Here is a 26,719-nt window from a genome sequence, read left to right on the forward strand (position 1 = left end):
AGTGAAACTAGGAAATCAAGTACGCTAGCGTTTAACTATAGAAAAGGTGATTACGACAAAATGAGAAAAATGGTGAAAAAAAGACTGAAAGGAGCAGCTCGCAGAGTAAAAAACTTGCATCAGGCGTGGATGCTGTTTAAAAACACCATCCTGGAGGTTCAGGACAAATATATTCCACGTATTAGAAAAAAGGGAAAAAAGACTAAACGTCAGCCGGCGTGGCTAAACAGTAAGATAAAGGAAATCATTAGAGCCAAAAAACAATCCTTCAGAAAGTGGAGAAGAGAACCAACTGAAAGTAACAGGATAGATCATAAGGAATGCCAAGCCAAATGCAAAGCGGAGATAAGGAGGGCAAAAAAGGACTTTGAGAAGAAATTAGCGTTGGAAGCAAAAATACATAGTAAAAATTTTTTTAGATACATTAAAAGCAGGAAACCGGCCAAAGAGTCGGTTGGGCCGCTGGACGAAAATGGTGTTAAAGGGGCGATCAAGGAGGACAAAGCCGTAGCGGAGAAATTAAATGAATTCTTTGCTTCGGTCTTCACCGAGGAGGATTTGGGGGGGACACCGGTGCCGGAAAGAATATTTGAAGCGGGGGAGTCGGAGAAACTAAACAAATTCTCTGTAACCTTGGAGAATGTAATGGGTCAGTTCAGCAAGCTGAAGAGTAGTAAATCACCGGGACCTGATGGTATTCATCCCAGAGTATTAATAGAACTAAAAAATGAACTTGCGGAGCTACTGTTAGAAATATGCAATCTGTCCCTAAAATCGAGTGTAGTACCGGAAGACTGGAGGGTAGCCAATGTTACTCCGATTTTTAAGAAGGGTTCCAGAGGAGATCCGGGAAATTATAGACCGGTGAGTCTGACGTCGGTGCCGGGCAAGATGGTGGAGGCTAATATTAAGAATAAAATTGCAGAGCATATACAAAAACATGGACTGATGAGACAAAGTCAGCACGGATTTAGTGAAGGGAAGTCTTGCCTCACCAATCTAATGCATTTTTTTGAGGGGGTAAGCAAACATGTGGACAATGGGGAGCCGGTTGATATTGTATATCTGGATTTTCAGAAGGCGTTTGACAAAGTGCCGCATGAAAGACTCCTGAAGAAATTGCAGAGTCATGGAATCGGAGGTAGGGTATTATTATGGATTAAGAACTGGTTGAAAGATAGGAAGCAGAGAGTAGGATTGCGTGGCCAGTATTCTCAGTGGAGGAGGGTAGTTAGTGGGGTCCCGCAGGGGTCTGTGCTGGGTCCGTTGCTTTTTAATGTATTTATAAATGACCTAGAGATGGGAATAACTAGTGAGGTAATTAAATTCGCCGATGACACAAAATTATTCAGGGTCGTCAAGTCGCAGGAGGAATGTGAACGATTACAGGAGGACCTTGCGAGACTGGGAGAATGGGCGTGCAAGTGGCAGATGAAGTTCAATGTTGACAAGTGCAAAGTGATGCATGTGGGTAAGAGGAACCCGAATTATAGCTACGTCTTGCAAGGTTCCGCGTTAGGAGTTACGGATCAAGAAAGGGATCTGGGTGTCGTCGTCGATGATACGCTGAAACCTTCTGCTCAGTGTGCTGCTGCGGCTAGGAAAGCGAATAGAATGTTGGGTGTTATTAGGAAGGGTATGGAGTCCAGGTGTGCGGATGTTATAATGCCGTTGTATCGCTCCATGGTGCGACCGCACCTGGAGTATTGTGTTCAGTACTGGTCTCCGTATCTCAAAAAAGATATAGTAGAATTGGAAAAGGTACAGCGAAGGGCGACGAAAATGATAGTGGGGATGGGACGACTTTCCTGTGAAGAGAGGCTGAGAAGGCTAGGGCTTTTCAGCTTGGAGAAGAGACGGCTGAGGGGAGATATGATAGAAGTGTATAAAATAATGAGTGGAATGGATCGGGTGGATGTGAAGCGACTGTTCACGCTATCCAAAAATACTAGGACTAGAGGGCATGAGTTGAAGCTACAGTGTGGTAAATTTAAAACGAATCGGTGAAAATATTTCTTCACCCAACGTGTAATTAGACTCTGGAATTCGTTGCCGGAGAACGTGGTACGGGCGGTTAGCTTGACGGAGTTTAAAAAGGGGTTAGATAGATTCCTAAAGGACAAGTCCATAGACCGCTATTAAATGGACTTGGAAAAATTCCGCATTTTTAGGTATAACTTGTCTGGAATGTTTTTACGTTTGGGGAGCGTGCCAGGTGCCCTTGACCTGGATTGGCCACTGTCGGTGACAGGATGCTGGGCTAGATGGACCTTTGGTCTTTCCCAGTATGGCACTACTTATGTACTTATGGCATCTTGGCATCTCAGTACAGCATGGGGAACAGCATCTCGGCATCCCAATATAGTGTGGGGAACAGCTAAACCGGGCCAAATCGGTATAATCGAAAGATGATTTGGGCCGGCTTCAACTGCTTTCCGTCATGGAGCCGGCCAAACTTCAAGGGGGCATGTTGGCAGGGTACAGAAGGCGGGACAGGGGGCATGGTTACGAGATGGCCGGCTTCACCTGATAATGGAAAAAAGAAAGCCGGCCCTGACAAGCATTTGGCCAACTTTACTTGGTCCCTTTTTGTTCACGACCAAGCCTCAAAAAGGTGCCCTAACTGACCAGATGACCACCGGAGGGAATCGGGGATGACCTCCCCTTACTCCCCCAGTGGTCACCAACCCCCTCCCACCCAAAAATAAAAATTAAAAAACATTTTTTTCCAGCCTCTATGCCAGCCTCAAATGTCATACCCAGCTCCCTGACAGCAGTATGCAGGTCCCTGGAGCAGTTTTTAGTAGGTGCAGTGCACTTCAGGCAGGCGGACCCAGGCCTATCCCCCCCCCCCCCTATCTTTTACACTTGTGGTGGTAAATGGGAGCCCTCCAAACCCCCCAAAACCCACTGTACCCATATGTAGGTGCCCCCCCTCATCCCTAAGGGCTATGGTAGTGGTGTACAGTTGTGGGGAGTGGGTTTTGGGGGGGGATTTGGGGGGCTCAGCACACAAGGTAAGGGAGCTATGCACCTGGGAGCAATTTTTGAAGTCCACTGCAGTGCCCCCTAGGGTGCCCGGTTGGTGTCCTGGCATGTGAGGGGGACCAGTGCACTACAAATGCTGGCTCCTCCCATGACCAAATGGCTTGCATTTGGCTGGGTTTGAGATCGCCGGCATTAGTTTCTATTATCACTGAAAACCAATGCCGGCCATCTCTAAAGCCGGCCCAAATGTTGACATTTGGCCAGCTCCAACCGTATTATCGAAACGAAAGATAGCCGGCCATTTTGTTTCAATAATACAGTCGGGACACTGCTTTATGGGGCCGGCCTTGAAGATGGCCGCCCTTGTAGATGGCTGACCCCGTTCGATTATGCCCCTCTATGTTGTTTTAGTGGTATATCAAAATTTTAATAAACTATAACAATGGCTGAACTGTCAGTTCCACTTACTCAATTGTGGCAAGACAAGGTCAACCACAACCATCTGTTTAGCACTTTTTCATAAGGGAAGTGGTTCCATCCCTTTTATCAAATGTGTCACCCTTCTCTGAATGTTTTCTAGTTCCTCTATATCTCTTTTGAGAGGGGGCAACCTGAACTGCACACAGTAATCAAGGTACAGTTGCATCATAGACATATACAGAGGTATAATGATATTCTCAGTTTTGTTATCTATCCCTTTTTGGATAATCCCTAACATTGTGGCACATTGGGCTGAAACTTTCAACAAATTATCTGCAATGACTCCAACATCATATTCTTGTAACTCAGAACCCAACAATTTGTACCTATAATTGGGATTGTTTTCCTCTATATGCATCACTTTGCACTTGACATCTGCCATTTATACGCCCAGTCTCTTAATCTCACAAGATCCTTCTGCAAATCCCCACAATCCTCTGCTGTTTTAATAACTTTGAATACTTTTGTGTCATCTGTAAATCTGGTCACCTCACTTGTCACTCCTATCTCCAGATCATTTATGAATGTTAAACAGCACAGGTCCTTTGGGACACACCACTAGTGACCCCTTTCAAATGGATAACTGACTGTTTAGACCTACTCTCTATTTCCTGTCTTGTAGCCATTTTATAATCCACAATAGGACTCCTAGCCTATGACTAAATTCCTAAGGGGTCTCTCATGAGGGACTTTGTCAAACACCTTCTGAAAATCTAAAATACATCAACTCACTTCTCATTATCCACTTGTTTTACACCTTCAGAAAAACCTTTCCATATGTTGTCCTGTGCTGTCAGGACATAGGAAGAGGACAGTGTTCTGAGGTTGCCGGCAGCCCTCTCATACCCATCTTTTCCCAACAGTTAAAATAATTATATCAGGAATCTGGCAGCTGTCTCCCTTCTCACTTAATTATTCATGTTGTCTGAGATCTGCCTTCCACAGCTTCTTAATAAAAGGGCAGGAGGTACAGGAGGAGATGCTGGCTGCTTTTCAGTTTTCATGGTGTCTTGTATGAATTTGAAACCCATAATAAATAACAATCATAATATGCTTCTGGTAAAGACTTGGGAGTCTTCTGAGCTAAAAACTCTGTCCAATGTTTTCTCCAGCGAGATCTCTTATTTGTGCACTGTGCAGCTCATGATAGTTTCGTTTCGTTTATAAGCTGCCTATATCAAGGCAGAGCAGAAACAAACATACAAAATAAATTTAAAACAAATAAAAACGCTCCGTCATCCTGTACCGTGTTTAAACACACCAACTCACAAACTGTTACACAAAATAACCAAATACATTAATTTCTTGCTGCTGCTGCAAACCCCAATCCCATACCCTAGCTTTGAAGCACATCACATCACAAACTACCAGAGATAGATTTAAAAAGAGATATTTCAACAATTTCCTAAAAGCAGAGTCAGTGTAGAGTACCTCAGATGGGGCAAAGAAACAGCCCATGTTTCGGCTAAAGCCTGTGTCAGGACGCATACTTTCTATTTCTTGAAATTGGATCTATAGATCTCTAAAGGAGGATGCTACACACTTCAGCTTTGTTCTGACCCCTGACGCAGCCTTTAGCCAAAACACAGGCCGTGTCGAATCCTCTAATAAAATTGTTTCCTCTGCAGTTTGGCTCCGTTTGTTTGTGTGAAGTCCTCTACACTGACTCTGCTTCTTTGTGTTTCTGTTTTCCCTCTGATCTGCTGGTTCAACAATTTCCTGAACTGCACTGTTATCAGTGACCTTTCAAATATAAAGGGGTAACAAATTCCACATTGTAGGACATGCAAATGAAAAAAAAATACTCTTTCAAGTGTTTTCATAATGGCTGGCACTAAAAGTCAGACCGCAGTCTCAGACTGAAGAGATCAATGTGGAATATGCAAATGTAAAACAGAAGGCAAGTAAGAACCTTATGAATACATATTCAAAACTTATTCAAACGCCTTATGAATAGCTATCAAAACTTTAAAAACATTCCTCTGCTCAACCAGAAGCCAACGCGAGGTGCGTAAAATTGGAGTTACATGATGGAAATGAGATGAGCCAACAATTAGGCAAGCAGCAGCATTTTGAACCACCTGCAATGCTCACACCTTTGCCACTGGAAGCCTAAATACAAAGAAATATAATAGTCAAGTTCATTCAAAAAAGACTCTTCAAGACCGAATGAAAATCAGAGGCAGGCAGGGAGGGTTTTAACCTGCTTAACATTCTGTGCTTAAAGAAGGAGCTTTTTACTACACAACAAATCTATGGTGTTAAAGTCAGGTGAGAATCTAACAGGACACCTAAACTACATATTTCACACATTATCTATACCGCATAATCATTCAATAGAATCATTGTTAGTATAGATTCATCTCCCTAATCAATATAACCTCAGCGTTTTGGGTATTCAGTGACAGTGTGTTTGATCTCAACCAAGCAGCACTTCACTAAAAGCAGCAGAACTCACACCTGTATCACACATAAAGAAAAACTAAATGTCATCTGCATAAATACAATAATGTACATTCAAATTGTGTAATTTTTGACACAGAGGAATTAAGTAGATGTTAAACAACACTGCAGACAAAGAAGAACCTTGCAGCATTCTAGTCTTTAATTTCCTCAAATCTGAAAACTCATTGCCAACCCAAACTTCAAATTGTCTACCCTTCAAAAAAGATTTGAACCAAACAAACAAGCAAAAAAATACCACCAATACCATCCACCTGATATTTAAAACCATTTCACTGGCCAGGAACAGAAATATTCAGTGCGAGGTAGCTGGTTATCTCCTGCTGAATATTGGTGGTTAATGCTTAGTGGATAGCCGGTTAAATCGCGTGATATAACTGGCTATCCGCCAATATTCAGCGCATCATCGGCTAAGTTTGGCAGCAAAATTAGGCTGCCAAAAATAGATGGAATATCTGTGGCCAGTTTAAACTTAACTGGCCAGTGCTGAATATCGGCTTGGTTGGTTAAATTTAAACCAGACAAAAAAACACCTGGATATGCTATACCGCAGGGGCGTATCTGGACTCCGGCGGTAGGGGGGGCCAGAGCCAGAGGGAGGGGGCACATTTTAGCCCCCCCCCCCACCCACCCACCGCCGAGCCCCCACCGCCACCAATGACTCTCTCCACCCCCCTCCCGCCGCCAACCCTCCCCCGCTGCCGTTCTTACTTTTGCTGGCGGGGGACCCCAACCCCCGCCAGCCGAGGTCTGCTTCCACCTGCCGCTGCCGTAAAAACTTCTTCTTCAGCCGGCGGGGGACCCCAAACCCCCGCCAGCCGCCCCGCGGTGTTTAAAATTCATCTTCGGCCTCCGTGGCCGTGCTGCTGTGATAGGCGCTGTTGAAATCCACTTCGGAGTCTGACGTCGCAGCACGTACAACGTACAACGACGTCAGACTCTGAAGTGGATTTCAACAGCGCCTATCACAGCAGCATGGCCACGGAGGCCGAAGATGAATTTTAAACACCGCGGGGCGGCTGGCGGGGGTTTGGGGTCCCCCGCCGGCTGAAGAAGAAGTTTTTACGGCAGCGGCAGGTGGAAGCAGACCTCGGCTGGCGGGGGTTGGGGTCCCCCGCCAGCAAAAGTAAGAACGGCAGCGGGGGAGGGTTGATGGCAGTAGGGGGGTCCAGGGCAAAATCTGCGGGGGCCCAGGCCCCTGAGGCCCCACGCAGATACGCCCCTGCTATACCGGTCACCAGAAATGGCCTGGCATTGAATGTATGGGCTCAGTGCCCACCACGGGAGGCAGCCAAGCTATCTCCCACAGTTTGAATATCAGCCCCCATATGTCTGCATTCTCTGCAATAGAATTGAAGGGTCCTTTTTGTTACTCCAGACGTGAGCCCTTGAGCCCAGGCCGAGGCCTAGTATAGGATTTTGGCCAAGGCCTAGAGTAGACCGAACAGGCTCTACGCATCACCCCAGCCACCAAGCCCTGCATACACACTCACAACAGCCAACAGACACCACCAGAAAGTGGGAGATAGAGCATTCAGGTGGGCCTCATGGCCGATCGGGAATCCACTCACGCAGAGACCAAGCAAGCGGGCCTCATGGCCGACCAGCATACAACGATACAGGGAGCCACCACAAGGGAATACGCTAGGCTGACTATACAGCATGCAAAGGGAAAGGGAGAACTACCTAAGGAATACACAAAGTTGGCCCCACAACCCCCAAGGGGAAAAAGGGAACTGCTAAAGGGAAAAAAGAGGGCAGAGCTACTCAGCAGACAAAGATAAGCAAACAGAGGAAGCTGCCTTGACACACACAGACCAGAAAAGGAACGCTGCTCCCCATACACAGGAGACAGCTACAGCAAACAAAGGGAACTAAAACAAACAAACAAGAACAAAATACAAGGACAAGGAAGGCAAAACCACAGGGAGCAGAGCAGAAGCTCAGCACAACAAAGGGAACACCGAGGGAGAGAAAGCTAAACAAACAAACTGAAACGTCTCAAGGCACAAGCACTACGTTAGAGCAGGAGAAAGCAAACCAGGTATGGGCAGTGAGGCAATACCCAGCACACACACACACAGAATGAGCAAGCACGAGGAGAAAGGCTAAACTCCAACGTGAACACAAGCGCCCAAGCGCAGGCTGGCTTCAGCAAAGCAATCAGAGTAATCAACGCTAAAGCAATGATTGCAGGAGAAAGGTAGGCTTAAATGGATCAGGCTTCTGACTTCTGCTGGCTCAGCCCCTGGCAAGCCAATCAGGAGTGAGTCCCAACATTCCCCTGCCTATCCAGCAGAATCATAACACTTTTATTAAGGTGCGCTGAAAACTGGCCTGCGGTAGTGTAGGCGTGGGTTTTAGGCATGTGCAGAATCATTTTTCAGTGCACCTGTAAAAAAGGCCTTTTTGCGGTAATCAGACGGTAATGACCTACATGCACCAAATACCACTTGGCGTGCGTCCAATACGCACGCAGAAAATAAAAAATATTTTTCACCTGCGAGTATCGGTCACACGGCAAAAATGAAATTACCACAAGAGCCACGTCATAGCCATGCGGTAACTCCATTTTGGTGCACATTGGGCACACGTAGATGCTTACGCGGCTTAGTAAAAGAGCCCCTGAGTGACTTCAAGTGTCAAATGCTGCCAACATACCCAAATTCACCAAACAAATGTACTATTGTAGGCTTTCATAAAGGGAGATCCCTATTTTATACATCTTAACATGACCTTAAGACCCATGCTGGGATGAATACCAATGATCCTGCCTTGCATTTAGTGGCTTTTAAAGTGTCTCCTTTTATAAATACTATTTTCTCAAGATTTTTCCAGGTTGTACCACTGTTATCTGAGCTATGCCAAAAGGAGACCATGTTTTATCCTTAAAGTACAATTGTCCACTTATCCTTTTCAAGGGTAAGTTTCCTATGCAGCCACTTGTGTCATGGATGGTCCTTTTGTAGTTCATATAGAAGTGAGATCAGGAGTAGAGAAACCCTACAATGGATAATGGAAAACTAAGGCTTAGAACGAGACATGTAGAAAAGTGAATAACAAAAATAAATTAAACTTATTATGTTTTCTGTATACACCAGGGCAGCCTGAGATGGGCAGATTAAAATCTGGCCACTGTTATGGAAATCTATGAATTTTAGCAGATCATATAGTAGTGGATGGTCAGAAGAGAGGAAGGGCATTGGATAAAAACAGGGGGAGTCAACTGCATTGTATGGTGTTATGTAAATTAATCTCAAATAATTACTTCACAGTATTATTCTAATGGCCACAGCTTACTCAAGGCCTTGAATGAGGCAGGGGACTTAAAAGAACTCTGTCCTTTCAATATTCAGCGCTTTTTAACCAACCAGGAATGGCTCTTGCCGGTTAAATAGTATTTAGCTGGCTAACTGCTAATATTCAGTGGGAGTTAGCCGGTTTTCTTTGCTGAATATTCACAGTTGGCACATAGCGGATAACCCATGGATAACCAGCTATATCGTGCGATATAGCGGGTTAGCGCCGATATTCAGTTCTGGGTTTAGCGATTAAATAGGACCACGTAAATAGCAGTCCTATTTTTAACCGCTAGGAACTTAACTGGTTAGCACTGAATATCGACTTAACCTGTTAATTCCGGCAGCCAAAAATGAAACCGGATATTCAATGCTGGTCACCAGAAATGGTCCAACATTGAACATCCGGAGTCAGCGCCGACAGTGGCACTTATGCGGGCTGCCACCTGCCAGCTGAATATCAGCCCCCGTGTAACCATGTGAGTCTGTGTGTGATAGGGAATGAGGACGTGACTGATATATGTACACAGGTATCAGAAAGCTTTGGGAAAGTATCTACTTTATTTATTGTTTGCATTTGTATCCCACATTTTCCCACCTCTTTGCGGGCTCAGTGTGGCTTACAATAAGATATGAATAATGAGAATATAGTTGTTAAACTTGGTTATGGGTTACATTGTACAAGTTATGCGAGATAATCAAATTATCATTAGGAATATCACAATGGGACATCAACATTGAGACATTGGGAGGAGACAATGGGAAGCTTAAGGGCAGTGTTAAGACACAGAGGCACATGGTGTACATATTTCTGTGAGTAAATGTATGAGTAATGTGGAATTATGGGGGATGAGAGATCATAAGTGGATGTGTGATGCATTGATGAACAGTGAGTGTGGACTCTATGTGTTTTGGTTATTTCCGTAAATTGTCTCAAATAGATGGGTCTTCAGTAATCTGCGGAAGGATGCTTGTTCGTGGATCGCTCTTAAGTTGCGTGGCAGTGTGTTCCAAAGCTGCGTGCTCGTGTGAGAAAAGGTTGACGCGTGTAGCGTCTTGTATTTCACGCCCTTGAAAGTAGGGAAATGGAGGTTGAGGTATGTTCGGGAAGATCTCCTAGCATTTCTGGGTGGTAGGTCAATCAACTCGGACATGTAGGCTGGGGCTTTGCCGTGAATGATCTTGTGGACTAGTGTGCATACCTTAAAAGTGATGCGTTCCTTCAGTGGAAGCCAGTGTAGTTTCTCTCGTAGTGGTGTTGCCCTTTCATATCTTGGTTTTCCGAAGATGAGTCTGGCTGCTGTGTTCTGGGCTGTTTGAAGTTTCCTCAGTGTTTGCTCTTTGCAGCCTGCGTATAATGAGTTGCAGTAATCCAGATGGCTGAGGACGAGGGATTGCACTAGGTTACGAAAGACGAATCTTGGGAAGAATGGTCTTATCCTTTTCAGTTTCCACATGCAGTAGAACATCTTCTTAGTTGTGTTGTTTGCGTGGGTTTCAAGTGTTATGTGGCGGTCAATAGTGACTCCAAGGATTTTTAGTGTTTCTGATATTGGAAGGTTTAGGTTTGTGACCATATTATGGAACTATGAGGATACTCTAATAATAACACATGTTGCAAGGTTCTAACTGCAGGACAGTAAATGGCAATGATGAACTTAACTCCCCAAACACTCAGCCAACAATAGCAGTACTTAGCAAGAAATGGATGGTGGCTTCAGGGCTAGCATATTATGGGATTCTCAGCTGGAATTGGAGGGCGTTCACTTGCAGGAAGTGTCTTCACTGTATTGTATAGAGCACAGACAAGTTGTCCTGGATTTAGATCTGATTCAGTTACAAGTTCTCTTCCGCCCCCCCAAACCTGTATATGAAACACCGAAGCAGACTCAGATCAACACAGTGATCTGGGTCAAACTGGAAAACAGGTCTTCAGCCTTCTGAGGAGCTACAGGAGAATTTCTACCTACTTTCAGTTTTTCACCATCTGAAATGAAACAGGGAGGGGATGTTATGGGATCTCTAGATGCATGTCTTTTCTTTATTAGGACTGGGTAGCTCAGGCAAAGGGATACAAATTCTCTCACCTGAGGGACTGAAGAATCAGGGACAAGGCACAAGGATACAGAGCCAGACAGTTAAGAACATAAGAATAGCCGTACTGGGTCAGAGCTAGCCCAGTATCCTGCTTCCAACAGTGGCCAACCCAGGTCACAAGTATCTAACAGAATCCCAAATAGTAGCAACATTCCATGCTACCAATCCCAGGGCAAGCAGTGGCTTCCCCCATGTCTATCTCAATAGCAGACTATGAACGTTTCCTCCAGGAAATTGTCCAAAACCTTTTTAAAACCCAGATGTAACTGCTGTAACCACATCTTTTGGCAACAAGTTCCAGAGCTTAACTATTCATTGAGTGAAAACATATTTCCTCCTATCCATTTTAAAAGTATTACCATGTAACTTCATTGAGTGTTCCCTAGTCTTTGTACTTTTTTAAAGAGTAAAAAATCGATTCCTTTTTATCCGTTCTATACCACTCAGGATTTTGTAGACCTCTATCATGTTCCCCCTCAGCCGTCTCTTTTCTAAGCTAAAGAGCCCTATCCTCTTTTGCTTTTCCTCATATAAAGGGAGTTCCATCCCCTTTATCATTTTGGTTGCCCTTCTTTGAACCTTTTCTAATTTTGCTATACCTTTTTGAGATATTGTGACCAGAATTGCACACAATACTGAAGGTGAAGTTGCACCATGGAGCGATACAGAGGCATTATAATATTATTCTTATTTTCCATCCCTTTCCTAATAATTCATACCTGGAGGAAAACCTGCATTAGCACCCAAGGGAGGAAAGCTCCTGTTGCCACAGCAAAAGTAATTCTTTCCACAATGTCCAAAGAGAACACAATAATATGCCTCAACATACCCGAGCCAGCAACTTTGCTAACTTGGCATGGAGGAGTTAATTGAGATGTCAAGAATGGAAATGGGCCCTCTCCAAAGTTACATCTGTAAAGGTAGAGATACCTAAAATCCAGTCCCGTAAGTGGCAGAGGAGACAAGCCTGATCATACCTTTTTAAGTCTGGAACTTTCATTCTCCCATGACCCCATTAACCCACAAGATAGCACCATTGAATCTTAGGTTTCTTCCCTCCCCAAAAAAGCTTCACCAAGAGATTTTGTAAAGTCTGAAGACTGTGATAAATTAAGCAAATGGGTAGAGATTGGAGGACATATAGCCATTGTGGAAAAAGCACCACATGACACAAGTTGATCCTACCCAGAAACAATAATGGCATGGTGCTCCACTGATCAAATTGTATCTTTGTGTCCTGAAGGAGCTTATCCACATTTAGTTTGTATAGAGAAGCAGGATCCATAGGAAACCAGATACTGAGATAGCGAAAAGGTCCATGCACCCACTGTAAGGGGAAATCATCTCCCCAAGTTCTATGTAAGGAATCTGAGATCGCCAAAACCTCAGACTTGATCAAATTCAATTGCAAGCCTGAAAAATTGCCATACTCATGGAGACTTTCCATAAGAATAGGAAGGGAGGAACTAACAGGTCATCGGCAAATGCTGCTGTTTTAAAAATCCAATCAACCAATACCCGGCGTAACATGACCTTCTGCTGGTTCCTCACAAGCACATCTACTAAATACTCATTGCAACTTAATGAATATTGAGTGAAACCAGCTTCTCCACAAATGTCTTATTGTAATTTAATGTGCCGCACTGCATCCATACACTTTTATGCAGAGACTTATGCACTCACTTCTTTATTAGCTCAACTACTCCCACCAGCCTCCAATTGTTAATTCAACATATGTAACTACTTTTCTTAGTTTTCTAGTAAAATTTATACTCATCTCAAACGTGAACTTTAGTATATTGTCGGCAGTAGGGGTACAGTGCTCATCACATTTGAGATGAGTATAAATTTTACTAGAAAACTAAGAAAAGTAGTTACATATATTGAATTAATATTTGGAGGCTGGTGGGGGTTGTTGAGCCAATGACGAAGTGAGTGCATAAGTCTCTGCGTAAAAGTGAATGGATGCAGTACGGCACGGCTGAGGCTTACAGACCTTCACATTAAATTACAATAAGACATTTGTGAAGAAGCTGGTTTCACTCGATGTTCATTAAGTTGCATTGAGTATTTAGTAGATACTGTTTTAAAAATCGCATCCCCTATGAGGACTTATGAGAATTAAGAATAATTAATATTTTCTTTTTATATGTTCTTTATTTAATTTCTTGTATTAAGTTCTCTTTTCTGTGCAAGTATTATTGCTTGTAAAGTTATTGAAAGAAATGAATAAATAAGTAATAATAAAAAAAAAATCGCATCCCCAACTGCACTCTGCATATCTCCGGATTACTCTGGAGCTCCTAAGCAGTGGATCAAATGTCAGGACAAACAGTAGCGGGGAGAGGGGACAGCCCTGATGCATTCCCCTACTAATCCTAAAAGATTCAGATATGATGCCATTGGTGTAGACCTTTGCCTGAGGTTCAGCATACAATGTCTTTACTACCTGTGCAAAGAATCTTTCAATACCATAAGCTTTCAGTGCGCCATGGAGAAACCCCCACTCCACCCTGTCAAAAGCTTTTTCAGCATCAAAGCTGATCAGCAAAGCAGGGGTCCCTCTAGAGCACACTGCTCCCAAAACTGACAAAATCCACCGTATATTCTTGGAGATAACTCTACTACACATATCAGTGATGGGAGGACACTGGCCATGATCTTGGCCAGATGTTTAGTTTCATAATTTAACAAAGAAATGGGATGGAGACTCCGGCCAATCCGGTGACTTGCCAGGTTTTAACAAGACTATAATTTGCCCATATTTAGATGACCAGGCAGCTGGCCATGCAAGACCACAGTATTAAAAACCGATGTCAAAACTGGACCTTCTTCTTGTCTTAAAAGCTTGTAGAACTCACATCTCAAACCATCAGGCCCCAGAGTCTTGCTGAGGGGATTTTGCAGTATCACCCACTATACCTCCTCCACTTGAATAGGGCCATTTAACATATCAAAAGCCAATTCAGAAACCCCAGGCAAAACCAGGCTGGAAAGATATATCTCACTATCCAATGTGGAATCTTCAGTGCAACATAGCTGAGTAAAAAAAGTCCTTTAAAATATCATTAATAAACTGATCACTATGTGCCAAGTGCCCCTCCCCCACCAAACCTGTTAAAGTGGTAATTTTACTTGGTCCAGTACCTGCAAACCAGCTTAGCCAGTAAACTACTACTTTTATTGGCAAATTTGTATAGGCAGTATTTACAATAAGCTTGAGACTTCCTGGCATTATTGTGAAGAAGGTCATTTAATACCTGCTTTGTCTTCCTCAATTGAGTTTTAACACCCAGGGAGTGATGACTCCGTGAAAGGCTGAAGGTTTGAGAGCACCAAAACTAGTGCTGAGATTTGGGAGCAGGGAAGGGGGAGGGAGGTTAAGCAGGTATTGATGGCTAGGGAAGACTGTAAGTGCAATTAATTAGTTGACCAGCAGGGAGTATGGAAGAATGTATCAGTCCTGTGAGTCCCAAGAGCATTGGGAGGGCCAGATGTATTCCATATCATGTCTACATCAGGTAGAAATTAAATATTCAATTTTGTAAAGAATCAATATCACATTTGGGGCTCTTTAACTAACAGCGCATGCTAATACCATTATTGCGTGTTATCTACCACAGGGCCATTTTTTCCATTTGCAAATCACCTTTTTAGTCAATTAAAAACCTCTTATCCATTGTTCTGAAAGTCTGTAATTGTGGTGCAGCTGTGGCCTGTTCCAGGACTTACAGCTTGCTGGTAGATTTCCAAAAGCTTCTAGACTGCAAAACATAATGAGTGCAAACGGCTTTGTAAGTCACCTTTACTGTAGCATTAATGCTCTGTAGTTGGTTTGCTACTTCGGAATGATACATATGACAGACAATCCATGAGAAGAGAAATAAAATAGGTCATCAGCACTGAAATACTACAGTATAAGCATTGGGAAATTTTGACTATCTCAACAATCTCTAAATATGGCAGTGGAAGTAGTGCTCAAAAACTGAACCAAAAAAAATGGTTAGGGACCATGGAATTAGAGAAACAAAGTTGTCACATTTAACCAATTTCTTATTTGAGGTAAGCACTAAGGAGCATAGTTATCAATGTAGGCTACCATTAAGATATGTTATTTCACCACTAACTTGTGCTATTTTAGCAAAGGAGTAATTGGTGACTAGTAGGTCTGATTGCATAAAATAACTGAGGGCATGCACAGGGAGAGGATACCTATAACTCTACAGCTCCAGGCTAGTTAACAGTAAAGTAATACATCTTAATGGTAGGTTTATCAATAAGCTGTAAAATCCCCAAATATAGCATAGACTAGAGCTGGACCAAATAACGTATTTTACTATTTAGCCAAAGATAAATCATGAAAAATATTATTTGACCGAATATGAATACCAAATATGAATAATGGGCATTGAGCTTTAACATAACAAATAATAAAAGAAGCAATGTGAAATCAGAGATCAAGTGTTTATTTCAGTAGGATTTAGCACAGTAAAGCCCCGGATTATTTGTATTCAAATTTAAATCACTATTCGGTCAAATATAAATAATGTATTCGGGGCACTATTCGAGGCCGAATTGAATCAAATATGAATATTCGGTACAGATATCACATTTAGATCATCTGCCTGAATATCAAAATCCCTCAGCACTAAAAGAGAACCACAAGATACGTAGAGTTCAGGAATTAATGAAGGTATTGGGGTTTTTTTTTTTTGTTACATTTGTACCCCGCGTTTTCCCACTCATGGCAGGCTCTACGCGGCGGGCAGTGGAGGGTTAAGTGACTTGCCCAGAGTCACAAGGAGCTGCCTGTGCCGGGAATTGAACTCAGTTCCTCAATTCCCCAGGACCAAAGTCCACCACCCTAACCACTAGGCCAATTTTCTAATTGGGCCCCTACTGGACAATAAATAACTAAAGTGCTCAAGGTCCAGCCCTGGATGACAAAGCAAATGCTCCCCCCCCCCCCCCCCCCCACACACACACACCTTTGACCCACAGCTCCTGCTTGAAAACCATTGTCATGCCAGCCTCCTCCCTTTATCTTGTGCCCACAAAAGAATTGCATAACCTTGGGGGCAAATCTATGGTAAAATGACATAATATTTCCCTCTATTACTGATATACAGAGAAAATCAAGACCATAATCTACAATCTCTACTATAATAAAAGGCACCTTCAACGTTCTGAAGCTGACTCCGTGGCTTCAAGTGAAGGGTTTGTTAGGATCAGTGCATCTTTTCTAGCATAAAAGGTGCCAGTACTCAAATGCTAGGCCACCCTTCAAGGGTGGGGGTGATCACTGAGGAACCCACCCACAATAGCCAGGCCTCCTGCAACCAGCCACAGAATCTATGACAAGGCAGAATTGTTGTGCAGAGCCTGAGCACTTTCATTAAAGCTTGGGGTCCATGGGTCAATTTTAGCAGACAATGGAAAAGGTGCCGGTACTCAGTACCCCCAAGTACCCCCTCAAAAAAAGCCCTGGTTAGGATCATTAGGTTCGTAGCTCTGTCACCATCTCTGTCGGCCCCGCCCTCGCGCCTCTGATAGGTCCGCCGCCCTCGACGTCATCACTTTTTGATGTCGAGGGCGGCAGACCTATCAGAGGCATGAGGGCGGGGCCGACAGAGATGGTTACAACAGAGCGACGAACATGAAGAAAAAAACAACCCTTCACTTCAGCCACGGAGTCAGCTTCACCACGTTGCAGGTGGGTGGCTGGAGAGGAGGGAAAGAGAGGGGGCAACTACCCTGGAACTAACTTGGAGGGGGGCCAGATGGACACAGAAACTGGGATGGAGGGAGGGGGGACCCAGAAACTGGGAGGGAGGGGGGAAACGACCCTGGAACAGGGTGGGTGGGAGGGAGGGAGGGAGGGACAGCGGACACTGGAACTTGGAGGGGGTCCGATTCTGGAACTTAGAGGGGGGCCAGGCGGACCCAGAAACTGGGATGGAGAGAGAGGGGGAGGAGGGACCCTGAAACTGGGGGAGGGGGGGGGGGAAATGGCCCTGGAACTGGGTGGGTGGAGAGCGGACACTGGACCTTGCAGGGGGGGCACACAGTCTCACTCTCTCTGTCACACACACTCACACATTCACTCTTGCTCTGTCACACACACTCACACATTCACTCTTTCTGTATCACACACTCACTCTCACACACACTCTGTAAAACACACACACTCCGAGGAAAACCTTGCTAGCGCCCGTTTCATTTCTGTCAGAAACGAGCCATTTTTCCTAGTTATATCATAAATTAAAAGCCCCTTCCTCATAGCAGAGTGAATATTCTGTGAAGCAAACTGACAGGTTGTAGTGCACTGTAAAGCCAATTCAAAAGGGCACATAAATGCACTGCACAATTTGTATCTCTGTCATATTGCTTATAAATCCCTCCTCTGCCCCCATAATACATGCGTCTTGTTTTTCTTACATTGGCACGCAGCTGTGGAATGACACTGCACCTAAATTTTGGGAACATCCTTGACCCACCCACATCCCTCCCCTGGCCATGTCTCCTTTTGAGTTGCACGTGAAACAATTTAGGTGACCACATAGTTTACACAGTGCTTAAGCCAGCCCAGTAGAGTTAGAGTTCAGATCCCTACAAATCATCTTTTTAATGACGCATAGTGAAGGGACAAAAATACCTGTCAGTCTCCAGTGAATACTGATACTGAAAAGTCTTATGTTTTCTTTCAGAAGAAAGACTGGAGTAGAAGAATCAAACAGAATTGTAAGAATGGGCATTACATGAGGGAGTAGGGCTGGATGGCCTGTCTCAGTGACCCCACCATCACAAGCCACACTGTAAAAAAGCAGGGCATAAGGAATTATATCAACTTCAGCCATTTGGTGGCCTAGTTGATTGCTCCCAGAGTGTCTCAGATCCAGAGAGAAATGTGCAGATTGCCTGATGATTTCAGCAGGAATATTGAGGACTGGCCAGTGTTCAAATCCTATTGATGCTTCTGGTGACCTTGGACAAGGCACTTAACCTAAGTCCACCATGTTGAACTTCTACTTAAAAGGAGTGAGGTAAATCTATCATAATAATCATTTCTTGTCTCTCCCCAGGACACTGAGCTTCTAACTTTTAACATCTCCCAGCACCAGTCTTGGTGGAGTGAGCATGGTCCAGGCTGTGTTCGGAAGGAAGCACCTATGGTTGGCATGAAGGGCTTGGATGGTCACTCATACATTTCAGTGGTGGACTGCACCTTGGAATACCAGTACATCGAGGTCATTCAGAGTTCACTGCAGATCCTGGTGGCGGTAAGAATTTCCTTATCATTATAAATGTATATGTACTATATTGACATCCCATAGTACAGGAGACCCAACTAATACATGTTTAGGTCCCCATAGAGCTTGTGTGAATGTTAGTGGTAATAGCACCCTTGGTTCACTCATAAATGGTAAGCAGTTGTGACAGGATTATTCTTAATGACATAGATTCCTGGGATTGAAGCCAAGGTTGCTGTGAAATCTCCCCTGAGAACAAAAATCTCTTATGTAGTAACAGATGGCAGGTAAAGACCAGTTTGGTCCATCTAGTCTGCCCAGTAGGTAGATAGAGTTGTGGGTATGAATTAGACATCCTGATTTTTTAGAGTGGTTTCTTCTTTTTTTTTTTTTTAGGTAGGGGGAAGGGTGCTTGATTAGTTTGTCATTTATCTGAGCATTTTTGTGACTTTATATAGTTCAGTTTGATTGCCTTTTTTCACTCTTTATTGCAGACATGTCTCATTGGTTTCAAAAAGTTAAGTTTGATAGAATCATTGGTCCATGTATTTTTTTCAGTGTTTGGTTCTTGACAGTAAATATGAAGGATGAAAAATAACTGTTAGTGAGATAAAGTAAAACAATATATCTATTTCTAGATAGATAGATAGATAGATAGATAGATAGATAGATAGATAGATAGATAGATAGATAGATATTAAAATGCAATGCCTTCCCCCTTCTCTCCCCACTTACCCATAATTTCCAGTGGCAGCCTTAAAAAGTAGCAAACTGGGTGACAAACCTGCTTATTTTCAAAGGAGAAGGGCGCCCATCTTCCGAAACAAATCAGGAGATGGGCATCCTTCTCCTAAGGTCGTCCAAATCGGCATAATCGAAAGCCGATTTTGGGCATCCTCAACATAATGCACACTCTGGATAGTAGGGGTTGCAAGGAAATATTTATTTTTGTATTAACACATGACTATTTCTGAGATGGGCGTCCTCAGTTTCCATTATCGCCGAAAACCAGGGACGACCATACCTAAGGACGACCATCTCTCAGGTCGACCTAAATGTTGAGATTTGGGCATCCCCGACCATATTATCGAAACGAAAGATGGACGCCCATCTTGTTTCGATAATACAGGTTTCCCTGCCCCTTCACAGAGCCGTCCTGCGAGGACGGCCCCAGGAAAACTTGGGTGCCCCGTTCGATTATGCCCCTCCAAATGTTACTCCTTAACCCTGCTTTTTGTGTAAGTGTGAGAGAGAGTGTGTGTGTGTGTTTATTTTGCTTTCTTTTAGCTTTACCTGACTTTAAACTTAACTACCTTGCTTTCTGTTGATGGAGTTCCTTTCCTGTTTTCTATGTTACCCTGTACACCACTGTGTTCTGCCTGTCACCTAGAGCGGTATAGAAAGTTTTGCAAATAAATAAAATAAATAAATCAAGTTTGAGGACCCACTATATATAAAGATAAACTGCAGACCTGAAGAAAGCCACAACACAATGGCTGAAATGTCAGTTCCACTTACTCAGACATGGTACGACCCAGACAATTGCAGTAATCATGACGCCAGCCATGGAAGCCTAAGAGAACATCAAACAGATTTGTTAACAGGCAGCAAAGGCCAAACAGAAATCAGTATAGTAAAAATGTTTCAGCTGTCCATCAGTTTCCCGACTCACTTTCTTGGCATTCTGTTCTGGTGATAAAAAAAAGATTGTGATATTGTAGTTTGTTTTGTTTTGGTATATGGAGAGAATATTTATTGCATGTTATTTTTATTTCTTTTATATGTTTTGTCAATTCAAAAATCTTGACTGATTACAGCATGACACAATACATCAAATCTCAGAACAAATACAAACAATGAGGTCCTTTTACTAAGGTGTGCTAATGGATTTAGCGTGCATATTACATAAGTAATGCCACACTGGGAAAAGACCAAGGGTCCATCAAGCCCAGCATCCTGCCCACGACAGCGACCAACCCAGGCCAAGGGCACCTGGCGAGCTTCCCAAACGTACAAACATTCTATACATGTTATTCCTAGAATTGTGGATTTTTGATGCTGTGAACCACTAAGGACAATTTATTTTCTGGATTAGTGAATACCTGGTAATAAACTATTCCAAAGAATAGGACTGGTAAATTTTACTGACCCAGACCCATATTAATCTTTTATGAAAATCTAAAGTGGTGTAATAAAGAATGTAGTGAAGGACTCCTCCTTTGAATAATATCCATTGAGTAAGATCAGTCCATTGTTTCCGACTGATAAGTACATAAGTATTGCCATACTGGGAAAGACCAAAGGTCCATCAAGTCCAGCATCCTGTTTCCAACAGTGGCCAATCCAAGTGTCACGGTTGTGCCCAGGTTCCTGGCTCTCAGTCACTTCGCCCCCCGGTGGTTAAACCTGGTGGCTGCTGTGAACTGATGGCTTACCGTTTCCCATGTTCCAGAAGATATGCTGATCCGGTCTGGATCTTCCAGCCTTCCAGATTGTTTTGGGAGTTTTTGGGAACTAAGCAGTACCCATACTGGTGAACTCCCTTGTATGCTGCCTTTATTAACCACCTGAGAAGATCTCTAGTTTGCCTTGCAACAGAGGTCCTCAGAGGAGTTTTCCTTTGGTGAGAGTTTGTTGCAGTGCTGTTGTGCTTTTTCCTGATTGTGGCTTTGACCCTGCTTGTCCCCTGGTTTATTCTTCTGGCTGCTGCCCACCCAGACCCGGCTTGTTTTCTGGTTTATTCTGCTGCTTGCTGCCTGTCTGGAACCCCGGTGTGCTTTCTGGAAGTTTCCTGCTGTTCGCCAGGCGGCTGCTGTTTCCTGCAGTTCTGCCTTCCAGCCCTGTCCGGTAAGTCCTGTCGGCCGCCTGCACCCAGGGGCTCAACTCCTGAGGAACGGCGGTCAAGTGCAGGTGAAGTTTGGGCTGAATTCCTGTCCTGTTTGCTCCAGCTTGAGTTGCCTCGGCTGCAGTCTTCGCCTGGTAGTTCCTGTCCTGGGTTTGCTGGTACGTCTGTCCTGCCTTGTCTGTGTTTGGGTGATTCTCCTGCCGCTGCCGCCCCTCGGCAGTGGCCCAAGGGCTCACTAACCCTGAGATTCCGGGAGAGACGTGACACCAAGTCACAAATACCTGGCAAGATCCCAAAAAAGTACAAAACATTTTATACTGCTTATCCCAGAAATAGTGGATTTTCCCAAGTCCATTTAATAATGGTCTATGAACTTTTCCTTTAGGAAGCCGTCCAAACCTTTTTAAAACTCCGCTAAGCTAACCGCCCTTACCACATTCTCTGGCAATGAATTCTAGAGCCCAATTACATGTTGAGTGAAGAAAACGTTTCTCTGATTCGTTTTAAATTTACTACATTGTAGCTTCATCGCATACCCCCTAGTCCTAGTATTTTTGGAAAGCGTAAACAGACGCTTCACATCTACCCGTTCAACTCCACTCATTATTTTATAGACCTCTATCATATCTCCCCTGAGCCAACTTTTCTCCAAGCTGAAGAGCCCTAGCCACTTTAGCCTTTCCTCATAGGGAAGTCGTCCCATCCCCTTTATCATTTTCATCACCCTTCTCTGCACCTTTTCTAATTCCACTATATCTTTTTTGAGATGCGGCAACCAGAATTGAACACAATATTCGAGGTGCGGTCGCACCATGGAGCGATACAAAGGCATTATAACATCCTCATTTTTGTTTTCCATTCCTTTCCTAATAATACCTAACATTCTATTTGCTTTCTTAGCCGCAGCAACACACTGAACAGAAGGTTTCAACGTATCATCAACGACGACACCTAGATCCCTTTCTTTGTCTGTGACTCCTAACGTGGAACCTTGCATGACGTAGCTATAATTCGGGTTCCTCTTTCCCACATGCATCACTTTGCACTTGCTCACATTAAACATCAACTGCCATTTAGACGCCCAGTCTCCCAGTAACGTAAGGTTCTCTTGTAATTTTTCACAATCCTCCCGCGATTTAATGACTTTGAATAACTTTCTGTCATCAGCAAATTTAATTACCTCACTAGTTACTCCCATCTCTAGGTCATTTATAAATATGTTAAAAAGCAGCGGTCCCAGCACAGCCCCCTAGGGAACCCCACTAACTACCCTTCTCCATTGAGAATACTGACCATTTAACCCTACTCTCTGTTTTCTATCTTTTAACCAATTTTTAATCCACAATAGAACACTACTTCCTATCCCATGACTCTCCAATTTCCTCTGGAGTCTTTCATGAGGTACTTTGTCAAATGCCTTCTGAAAATCCAGACACAGAATATCAACCGGCTCACTTTTATCCACATGCTTGTTCACCCCTTCAAAGAAATGTAGTAGATTGGTGAGGCAAGATTTCTCTTCACTAAATCCATGTTGACTTTGTCTCATTACTCCATGCTTTTGAATATGCTCTATAATTTTGTTCTTAATAATAGTCTCTACCATTTTTCCCGGCACCGACGTCAGATTCACCAATCTATAATTTCCCGGATCTCCCCTGGAACCTTTTTAAAAAATCCGCTTTACATTGGCCACCCTCCAATCTTCTGGTACCACGCTCGATTTTAAGGATAAATTACATATTACTATCAATAGTTCCACAAGTTCATTTTTCAGTTCTATCAGTACTCTGGGATGAATACCATCCAGTCCAGGAGATTTGCTACTCTTCAGTTTGTAGAACTGCCCCATTACATCCTCCAGGTTTACAGAAAATTCGCAGCTTCGAATACCATTTCCGGCACAGGTATCTCACCCAAATATTCCTCGGTGAAGACCAAAGCAAAGAATTCATTTAATCTCTCCACTACGGCTTTGTCTTCCCTGATCGCCCCTTTTACTCCTCGGTCATCTAGCAGTCCAACTGATTCTTTTGCCGGCTTCCTGCTTTTAATGTACCTAAAAAAAATTTACAAAGCCGCACAGGAATCGGTAATGCGGCTTTGTAAAAGAAGCCCTATGTTAGGCTCAGTGTACAATAAAGTTTATTCTACTTTATATCTCTTTAGTCTCGGCATCCTGAAGTCATTGGTCCACTTCCCACTTTGTTTTTCTGTTCAGGCTCAGTAGGCAGGTCAGACAATTTGCTTTACATACTGTTTGTGTATGTATGGTATTTGATTTTATTAGTTTTATTATGGTGCTTTTATGTTGAATTGTGTATGTAAGATTGTAATTCACCTTGGTATTTAGCAGAATATAAATAAATAAATATTTTTAATTTTAATATAATTTGCAACTCAATTGGTAGCCAATGTAAGCTACACAAAACTGGTATATTGTGTTCATGATAGCGGCAGCCAACCAGTAGACAGGCTGCTGCTCTTTGACTCAGTTGTAAAATACAAATTAAAGATCATGGAAACACAAGGGGCAAATTGCAATAATCAATAGAGATGAGGAATAAAGGGGGTTCTCTAAGGACCTCCTGTCTCCTTCCTCTCCCAAAAGCACTTTTGTCCTGTACCTAAGATCCTGCTTGATCTGCCAGTGTAACATCCCCAGAATACTTTTCTGCTTACAGATGTGATAGATTTGCCCACTCCAATAGGCATGTCTTCTTCTGGCCTTGGGCACATCCCTTAACCCTTCTTTGTCTCAGGTACAAATTTAGGGGCCCTTTTTCTAAGCTGCACTAAGAAATGGGTTTAGTGTGTCCTTACGTGGGCCTTTCCTGTTTGCTAGGCCCATTTCTAATGTGGCCATAAAAAAGGCTTTTTTTTCTGTTTCTTGAATATTTTGGCGATGCGCTAACATTAGCATTAATGCATGACCATTGCAAAAAAATTAACGGAGGAGCACTTACTGCCTCCTATTTAGGAGGCACTAAGAGCTCCCACATTTTGGATGCGCTAACCAGTTAGCGTAGTGGTAATGTCAACTTGCTAGTTATTAGCATATCCATGTCCATTCTCTGCCACTGACATGCCTGCTTCAAAAAAAATTTTTAAAACCCATACCGCATGCTTAGCATGCGCAGATGACAAAACTAACACATATCACTTTAGCGCATCCTGCGTTAGGCCATTTTTACTGCATTAGGCACATATTAGCACCTAACATAGATTAGTAAAAGGTCCCTTAGGGGTCCTTTTACTAAGGTGCGCTGAAAAATGACTTGCGGTAGTGTAGGTGTGGATTTGGGGCATGCGCTGATTCATTTTTCAGTGTGCCTGTAAAAAAGGTCTTTTTTTAATTTTTGCCGAAAATGGACGTGCTGCAAAATCAAAATTGCTGCGCGTCCATTTTGAATCTGTGACCGTACCGCCAGCCATTGACCTAGCGGTATAGTCTCACTTGATAACCTGGCGGTAATGACCTACATGCGTCAAATGCCACTTGGTGCGCGTCCAATACGCATGTCCAAAAATAAAAGAATTTCTCGGCTACGCTTATTGGGTGCGCACCAAAAATGAAATTACCCCAAGAGCCACATGGTAGTCGGTTGGTAACTCCATTTTGGTGTGCGCTGGGTGCATGTCGATGCTTACATGGCTTAGTAAACGGGCCTCTTTGATTGAAACCTTTAGGAAGCAGGGAAATACTTAGAGGGGCATAATCGAACGGCGCCGGCCAAATCGATGGGCGACCATTTTTGGGGCTGGCTCCACGAAGTGGCGGAGCCAAGCGTATTTTCGAAATATGCTGGGCGCCGGCCAAATAGCTCACCGGGGTTAGATGAGGTGGCCGACTCTGATTTTCAGCCATAATGGAAACCGGAGCCGGCCATCTTAAATCCGGCGAAATGTAAGGCATTTGGGCATGGGAGGAGCCAGCATTTCTAGTGCACTGGCCCCCCTGACATGCCAGGACACCAACCGGGCACCCTAGGGGGCACTTAAAAAAATTAATTAAAAAAACACAATTAGCTTCCAGGTGCATAGCACCCTTCCCTTGTGTGCTGAGCCCCCCAAATCCCACCCAAAATCCACTGCCCACAACTCTACACTATTACCATAGCCCTAAGGGGTGAAGGGGGGCACCTACATGTGGGTACAGTGGGTTTTGGGGGCTCCCATTTACCAGCACAAGTGTAACAGGTAGGAGAGGATGGGCCTGGGTCCACTTGCCTCAAGTGCACTGCACCCACTACAAACTGCTCCAGGGACCTGCATATTGCTGTCAGGGAGCTGGGTATGACATTTGAGGCTGGCATACAGGCTGGCAAAAAATGTCTGATTTTTTTTTTTTGTGTGTGTGTGGGAGGGGGTTGGTGACCACTGGGGGAGTAAGGGGAGGTGATCCCCGCTTCCCTCCGGTGGTCATCTGGTCAGTTGGGGCACTTTTTTGGGACTTGGACCTAAAAAAAAAGGGTCCAAATAAAACGGACCAAATTCTCCTGACGACCTGCTTTCTTTTTTCCATTATCGGGCGAAGCCGGCCATCTCAACGCACGCCCCCATCCTGCCCACGTCCCGCCTTCGCTACCATGCTGACATGCCCTCTTTCAACTTTCGCCGGCCCCATGACGGAACACAGTTGAAGCCGCCCAAAATCGGCTTACAATTATGCCGATTTGAGCGATCGCCGCCCATCTCCCGATTTGTGTCGGAAGATGGGCGGCGATCACTTTCAAAAATCAGCTGGTTAGTGTACCTGAATATAAGTAATCTTGAGCTACTACTGAAAAAGATGAGTTATATCCAAAATTCCTGCTCTGCTTTCTGCATTATTTTGTCCTCAGCCAATATCTTCCTGCCTTGTTATTGAGGACAGAACTGAATAATAAACACTTTACAAAAGTTCAGTCCTACCGCTTAGGTCACCAAGGGGTATGTTTACGAAGGTGCGTTAGCGTTTTTAACGTGCCTGTAAATTTAAGGCACATTAAACGCTAACACACCTATACGTTTCTATGGGCGCGTTTGCACTTAACGCACGTATACCATTTGCGCGTTAAAAATGCTAACGCGTCCATAGCGCCGCTTAGTAAACATAGGCACAAGTGTCACAGACAGGAGCGGATTAAGGATACTTTGGGATCTGGATGGTGCCTCGGCCATTGGCCCCACTATGGTTACCCTTAATTTAAAATAAAACAGCTGGAAATGCTACAGCTTAGTAATATATTATTATGCACTTTAGCACTCGCATAAATCACAATTCTTTGAAAGGAGGAAAAGACCTTAATAATCTC

The 26,719-nt window shown here is 43.8% G+C and overlaps 1 protein-coding gene and 1 long non-coding RNA gene across 4 annotated transcripts in view; one reads left to right on the forward strand and one right to left on the reverse strand.

The window, feature by feature from the left end:
* NKAIN4 (sodium/potassium transporting ATPase interacting 4) overlaps nucleotides 1-26,719 on the forward strand; it is a 110,064-nt gene that overhangs the window by 65,834 nt on the left and 17,511 nt on the right. For all 3 annotated transcript variants that reach the window (XM_030212962.1, XM_030212964.1, XM_030212963.1), the window contains exon 4: nucleotides 18,410-18,607. In XM_030212962.1, coding sequence (XP_030068822.1) covers nucleotides 18,410-18,607 — 198 coding nt within the window. The remainder of the gene's footprint in view (nucleotides 1-18,409; nucleotides 18,608-26,719) is intronic.
* On the reverse strand, nucleotides 17,214-26,467 carry LOC115476540. The gene is made up of 3 exons (XR_003943192.1): nucleotides 26,349-26,467; nucleotides 19,888-19,890; nucleotides 17,214-17,224 (listed from the first exon to the last, which is right to left on the reverse strand). It is a non-coding gene; the product is annotated as an uncharacterized LOC115476540 (long non-coding RNA).

This window comes from Microcaecilia unicolor, chromosome 8 (assembly GCF_901765095.1).
Source record: "Microcaecilia unicolor chromosome 8, aMicUni1.1, whole genome shotgun sequence".
NCBI lineage: Eukaryota > Metazoa > Chordata > Amphibia > Gymnophiona > Siphonopidae > Microcaecilia > Microcaecilia unicolor.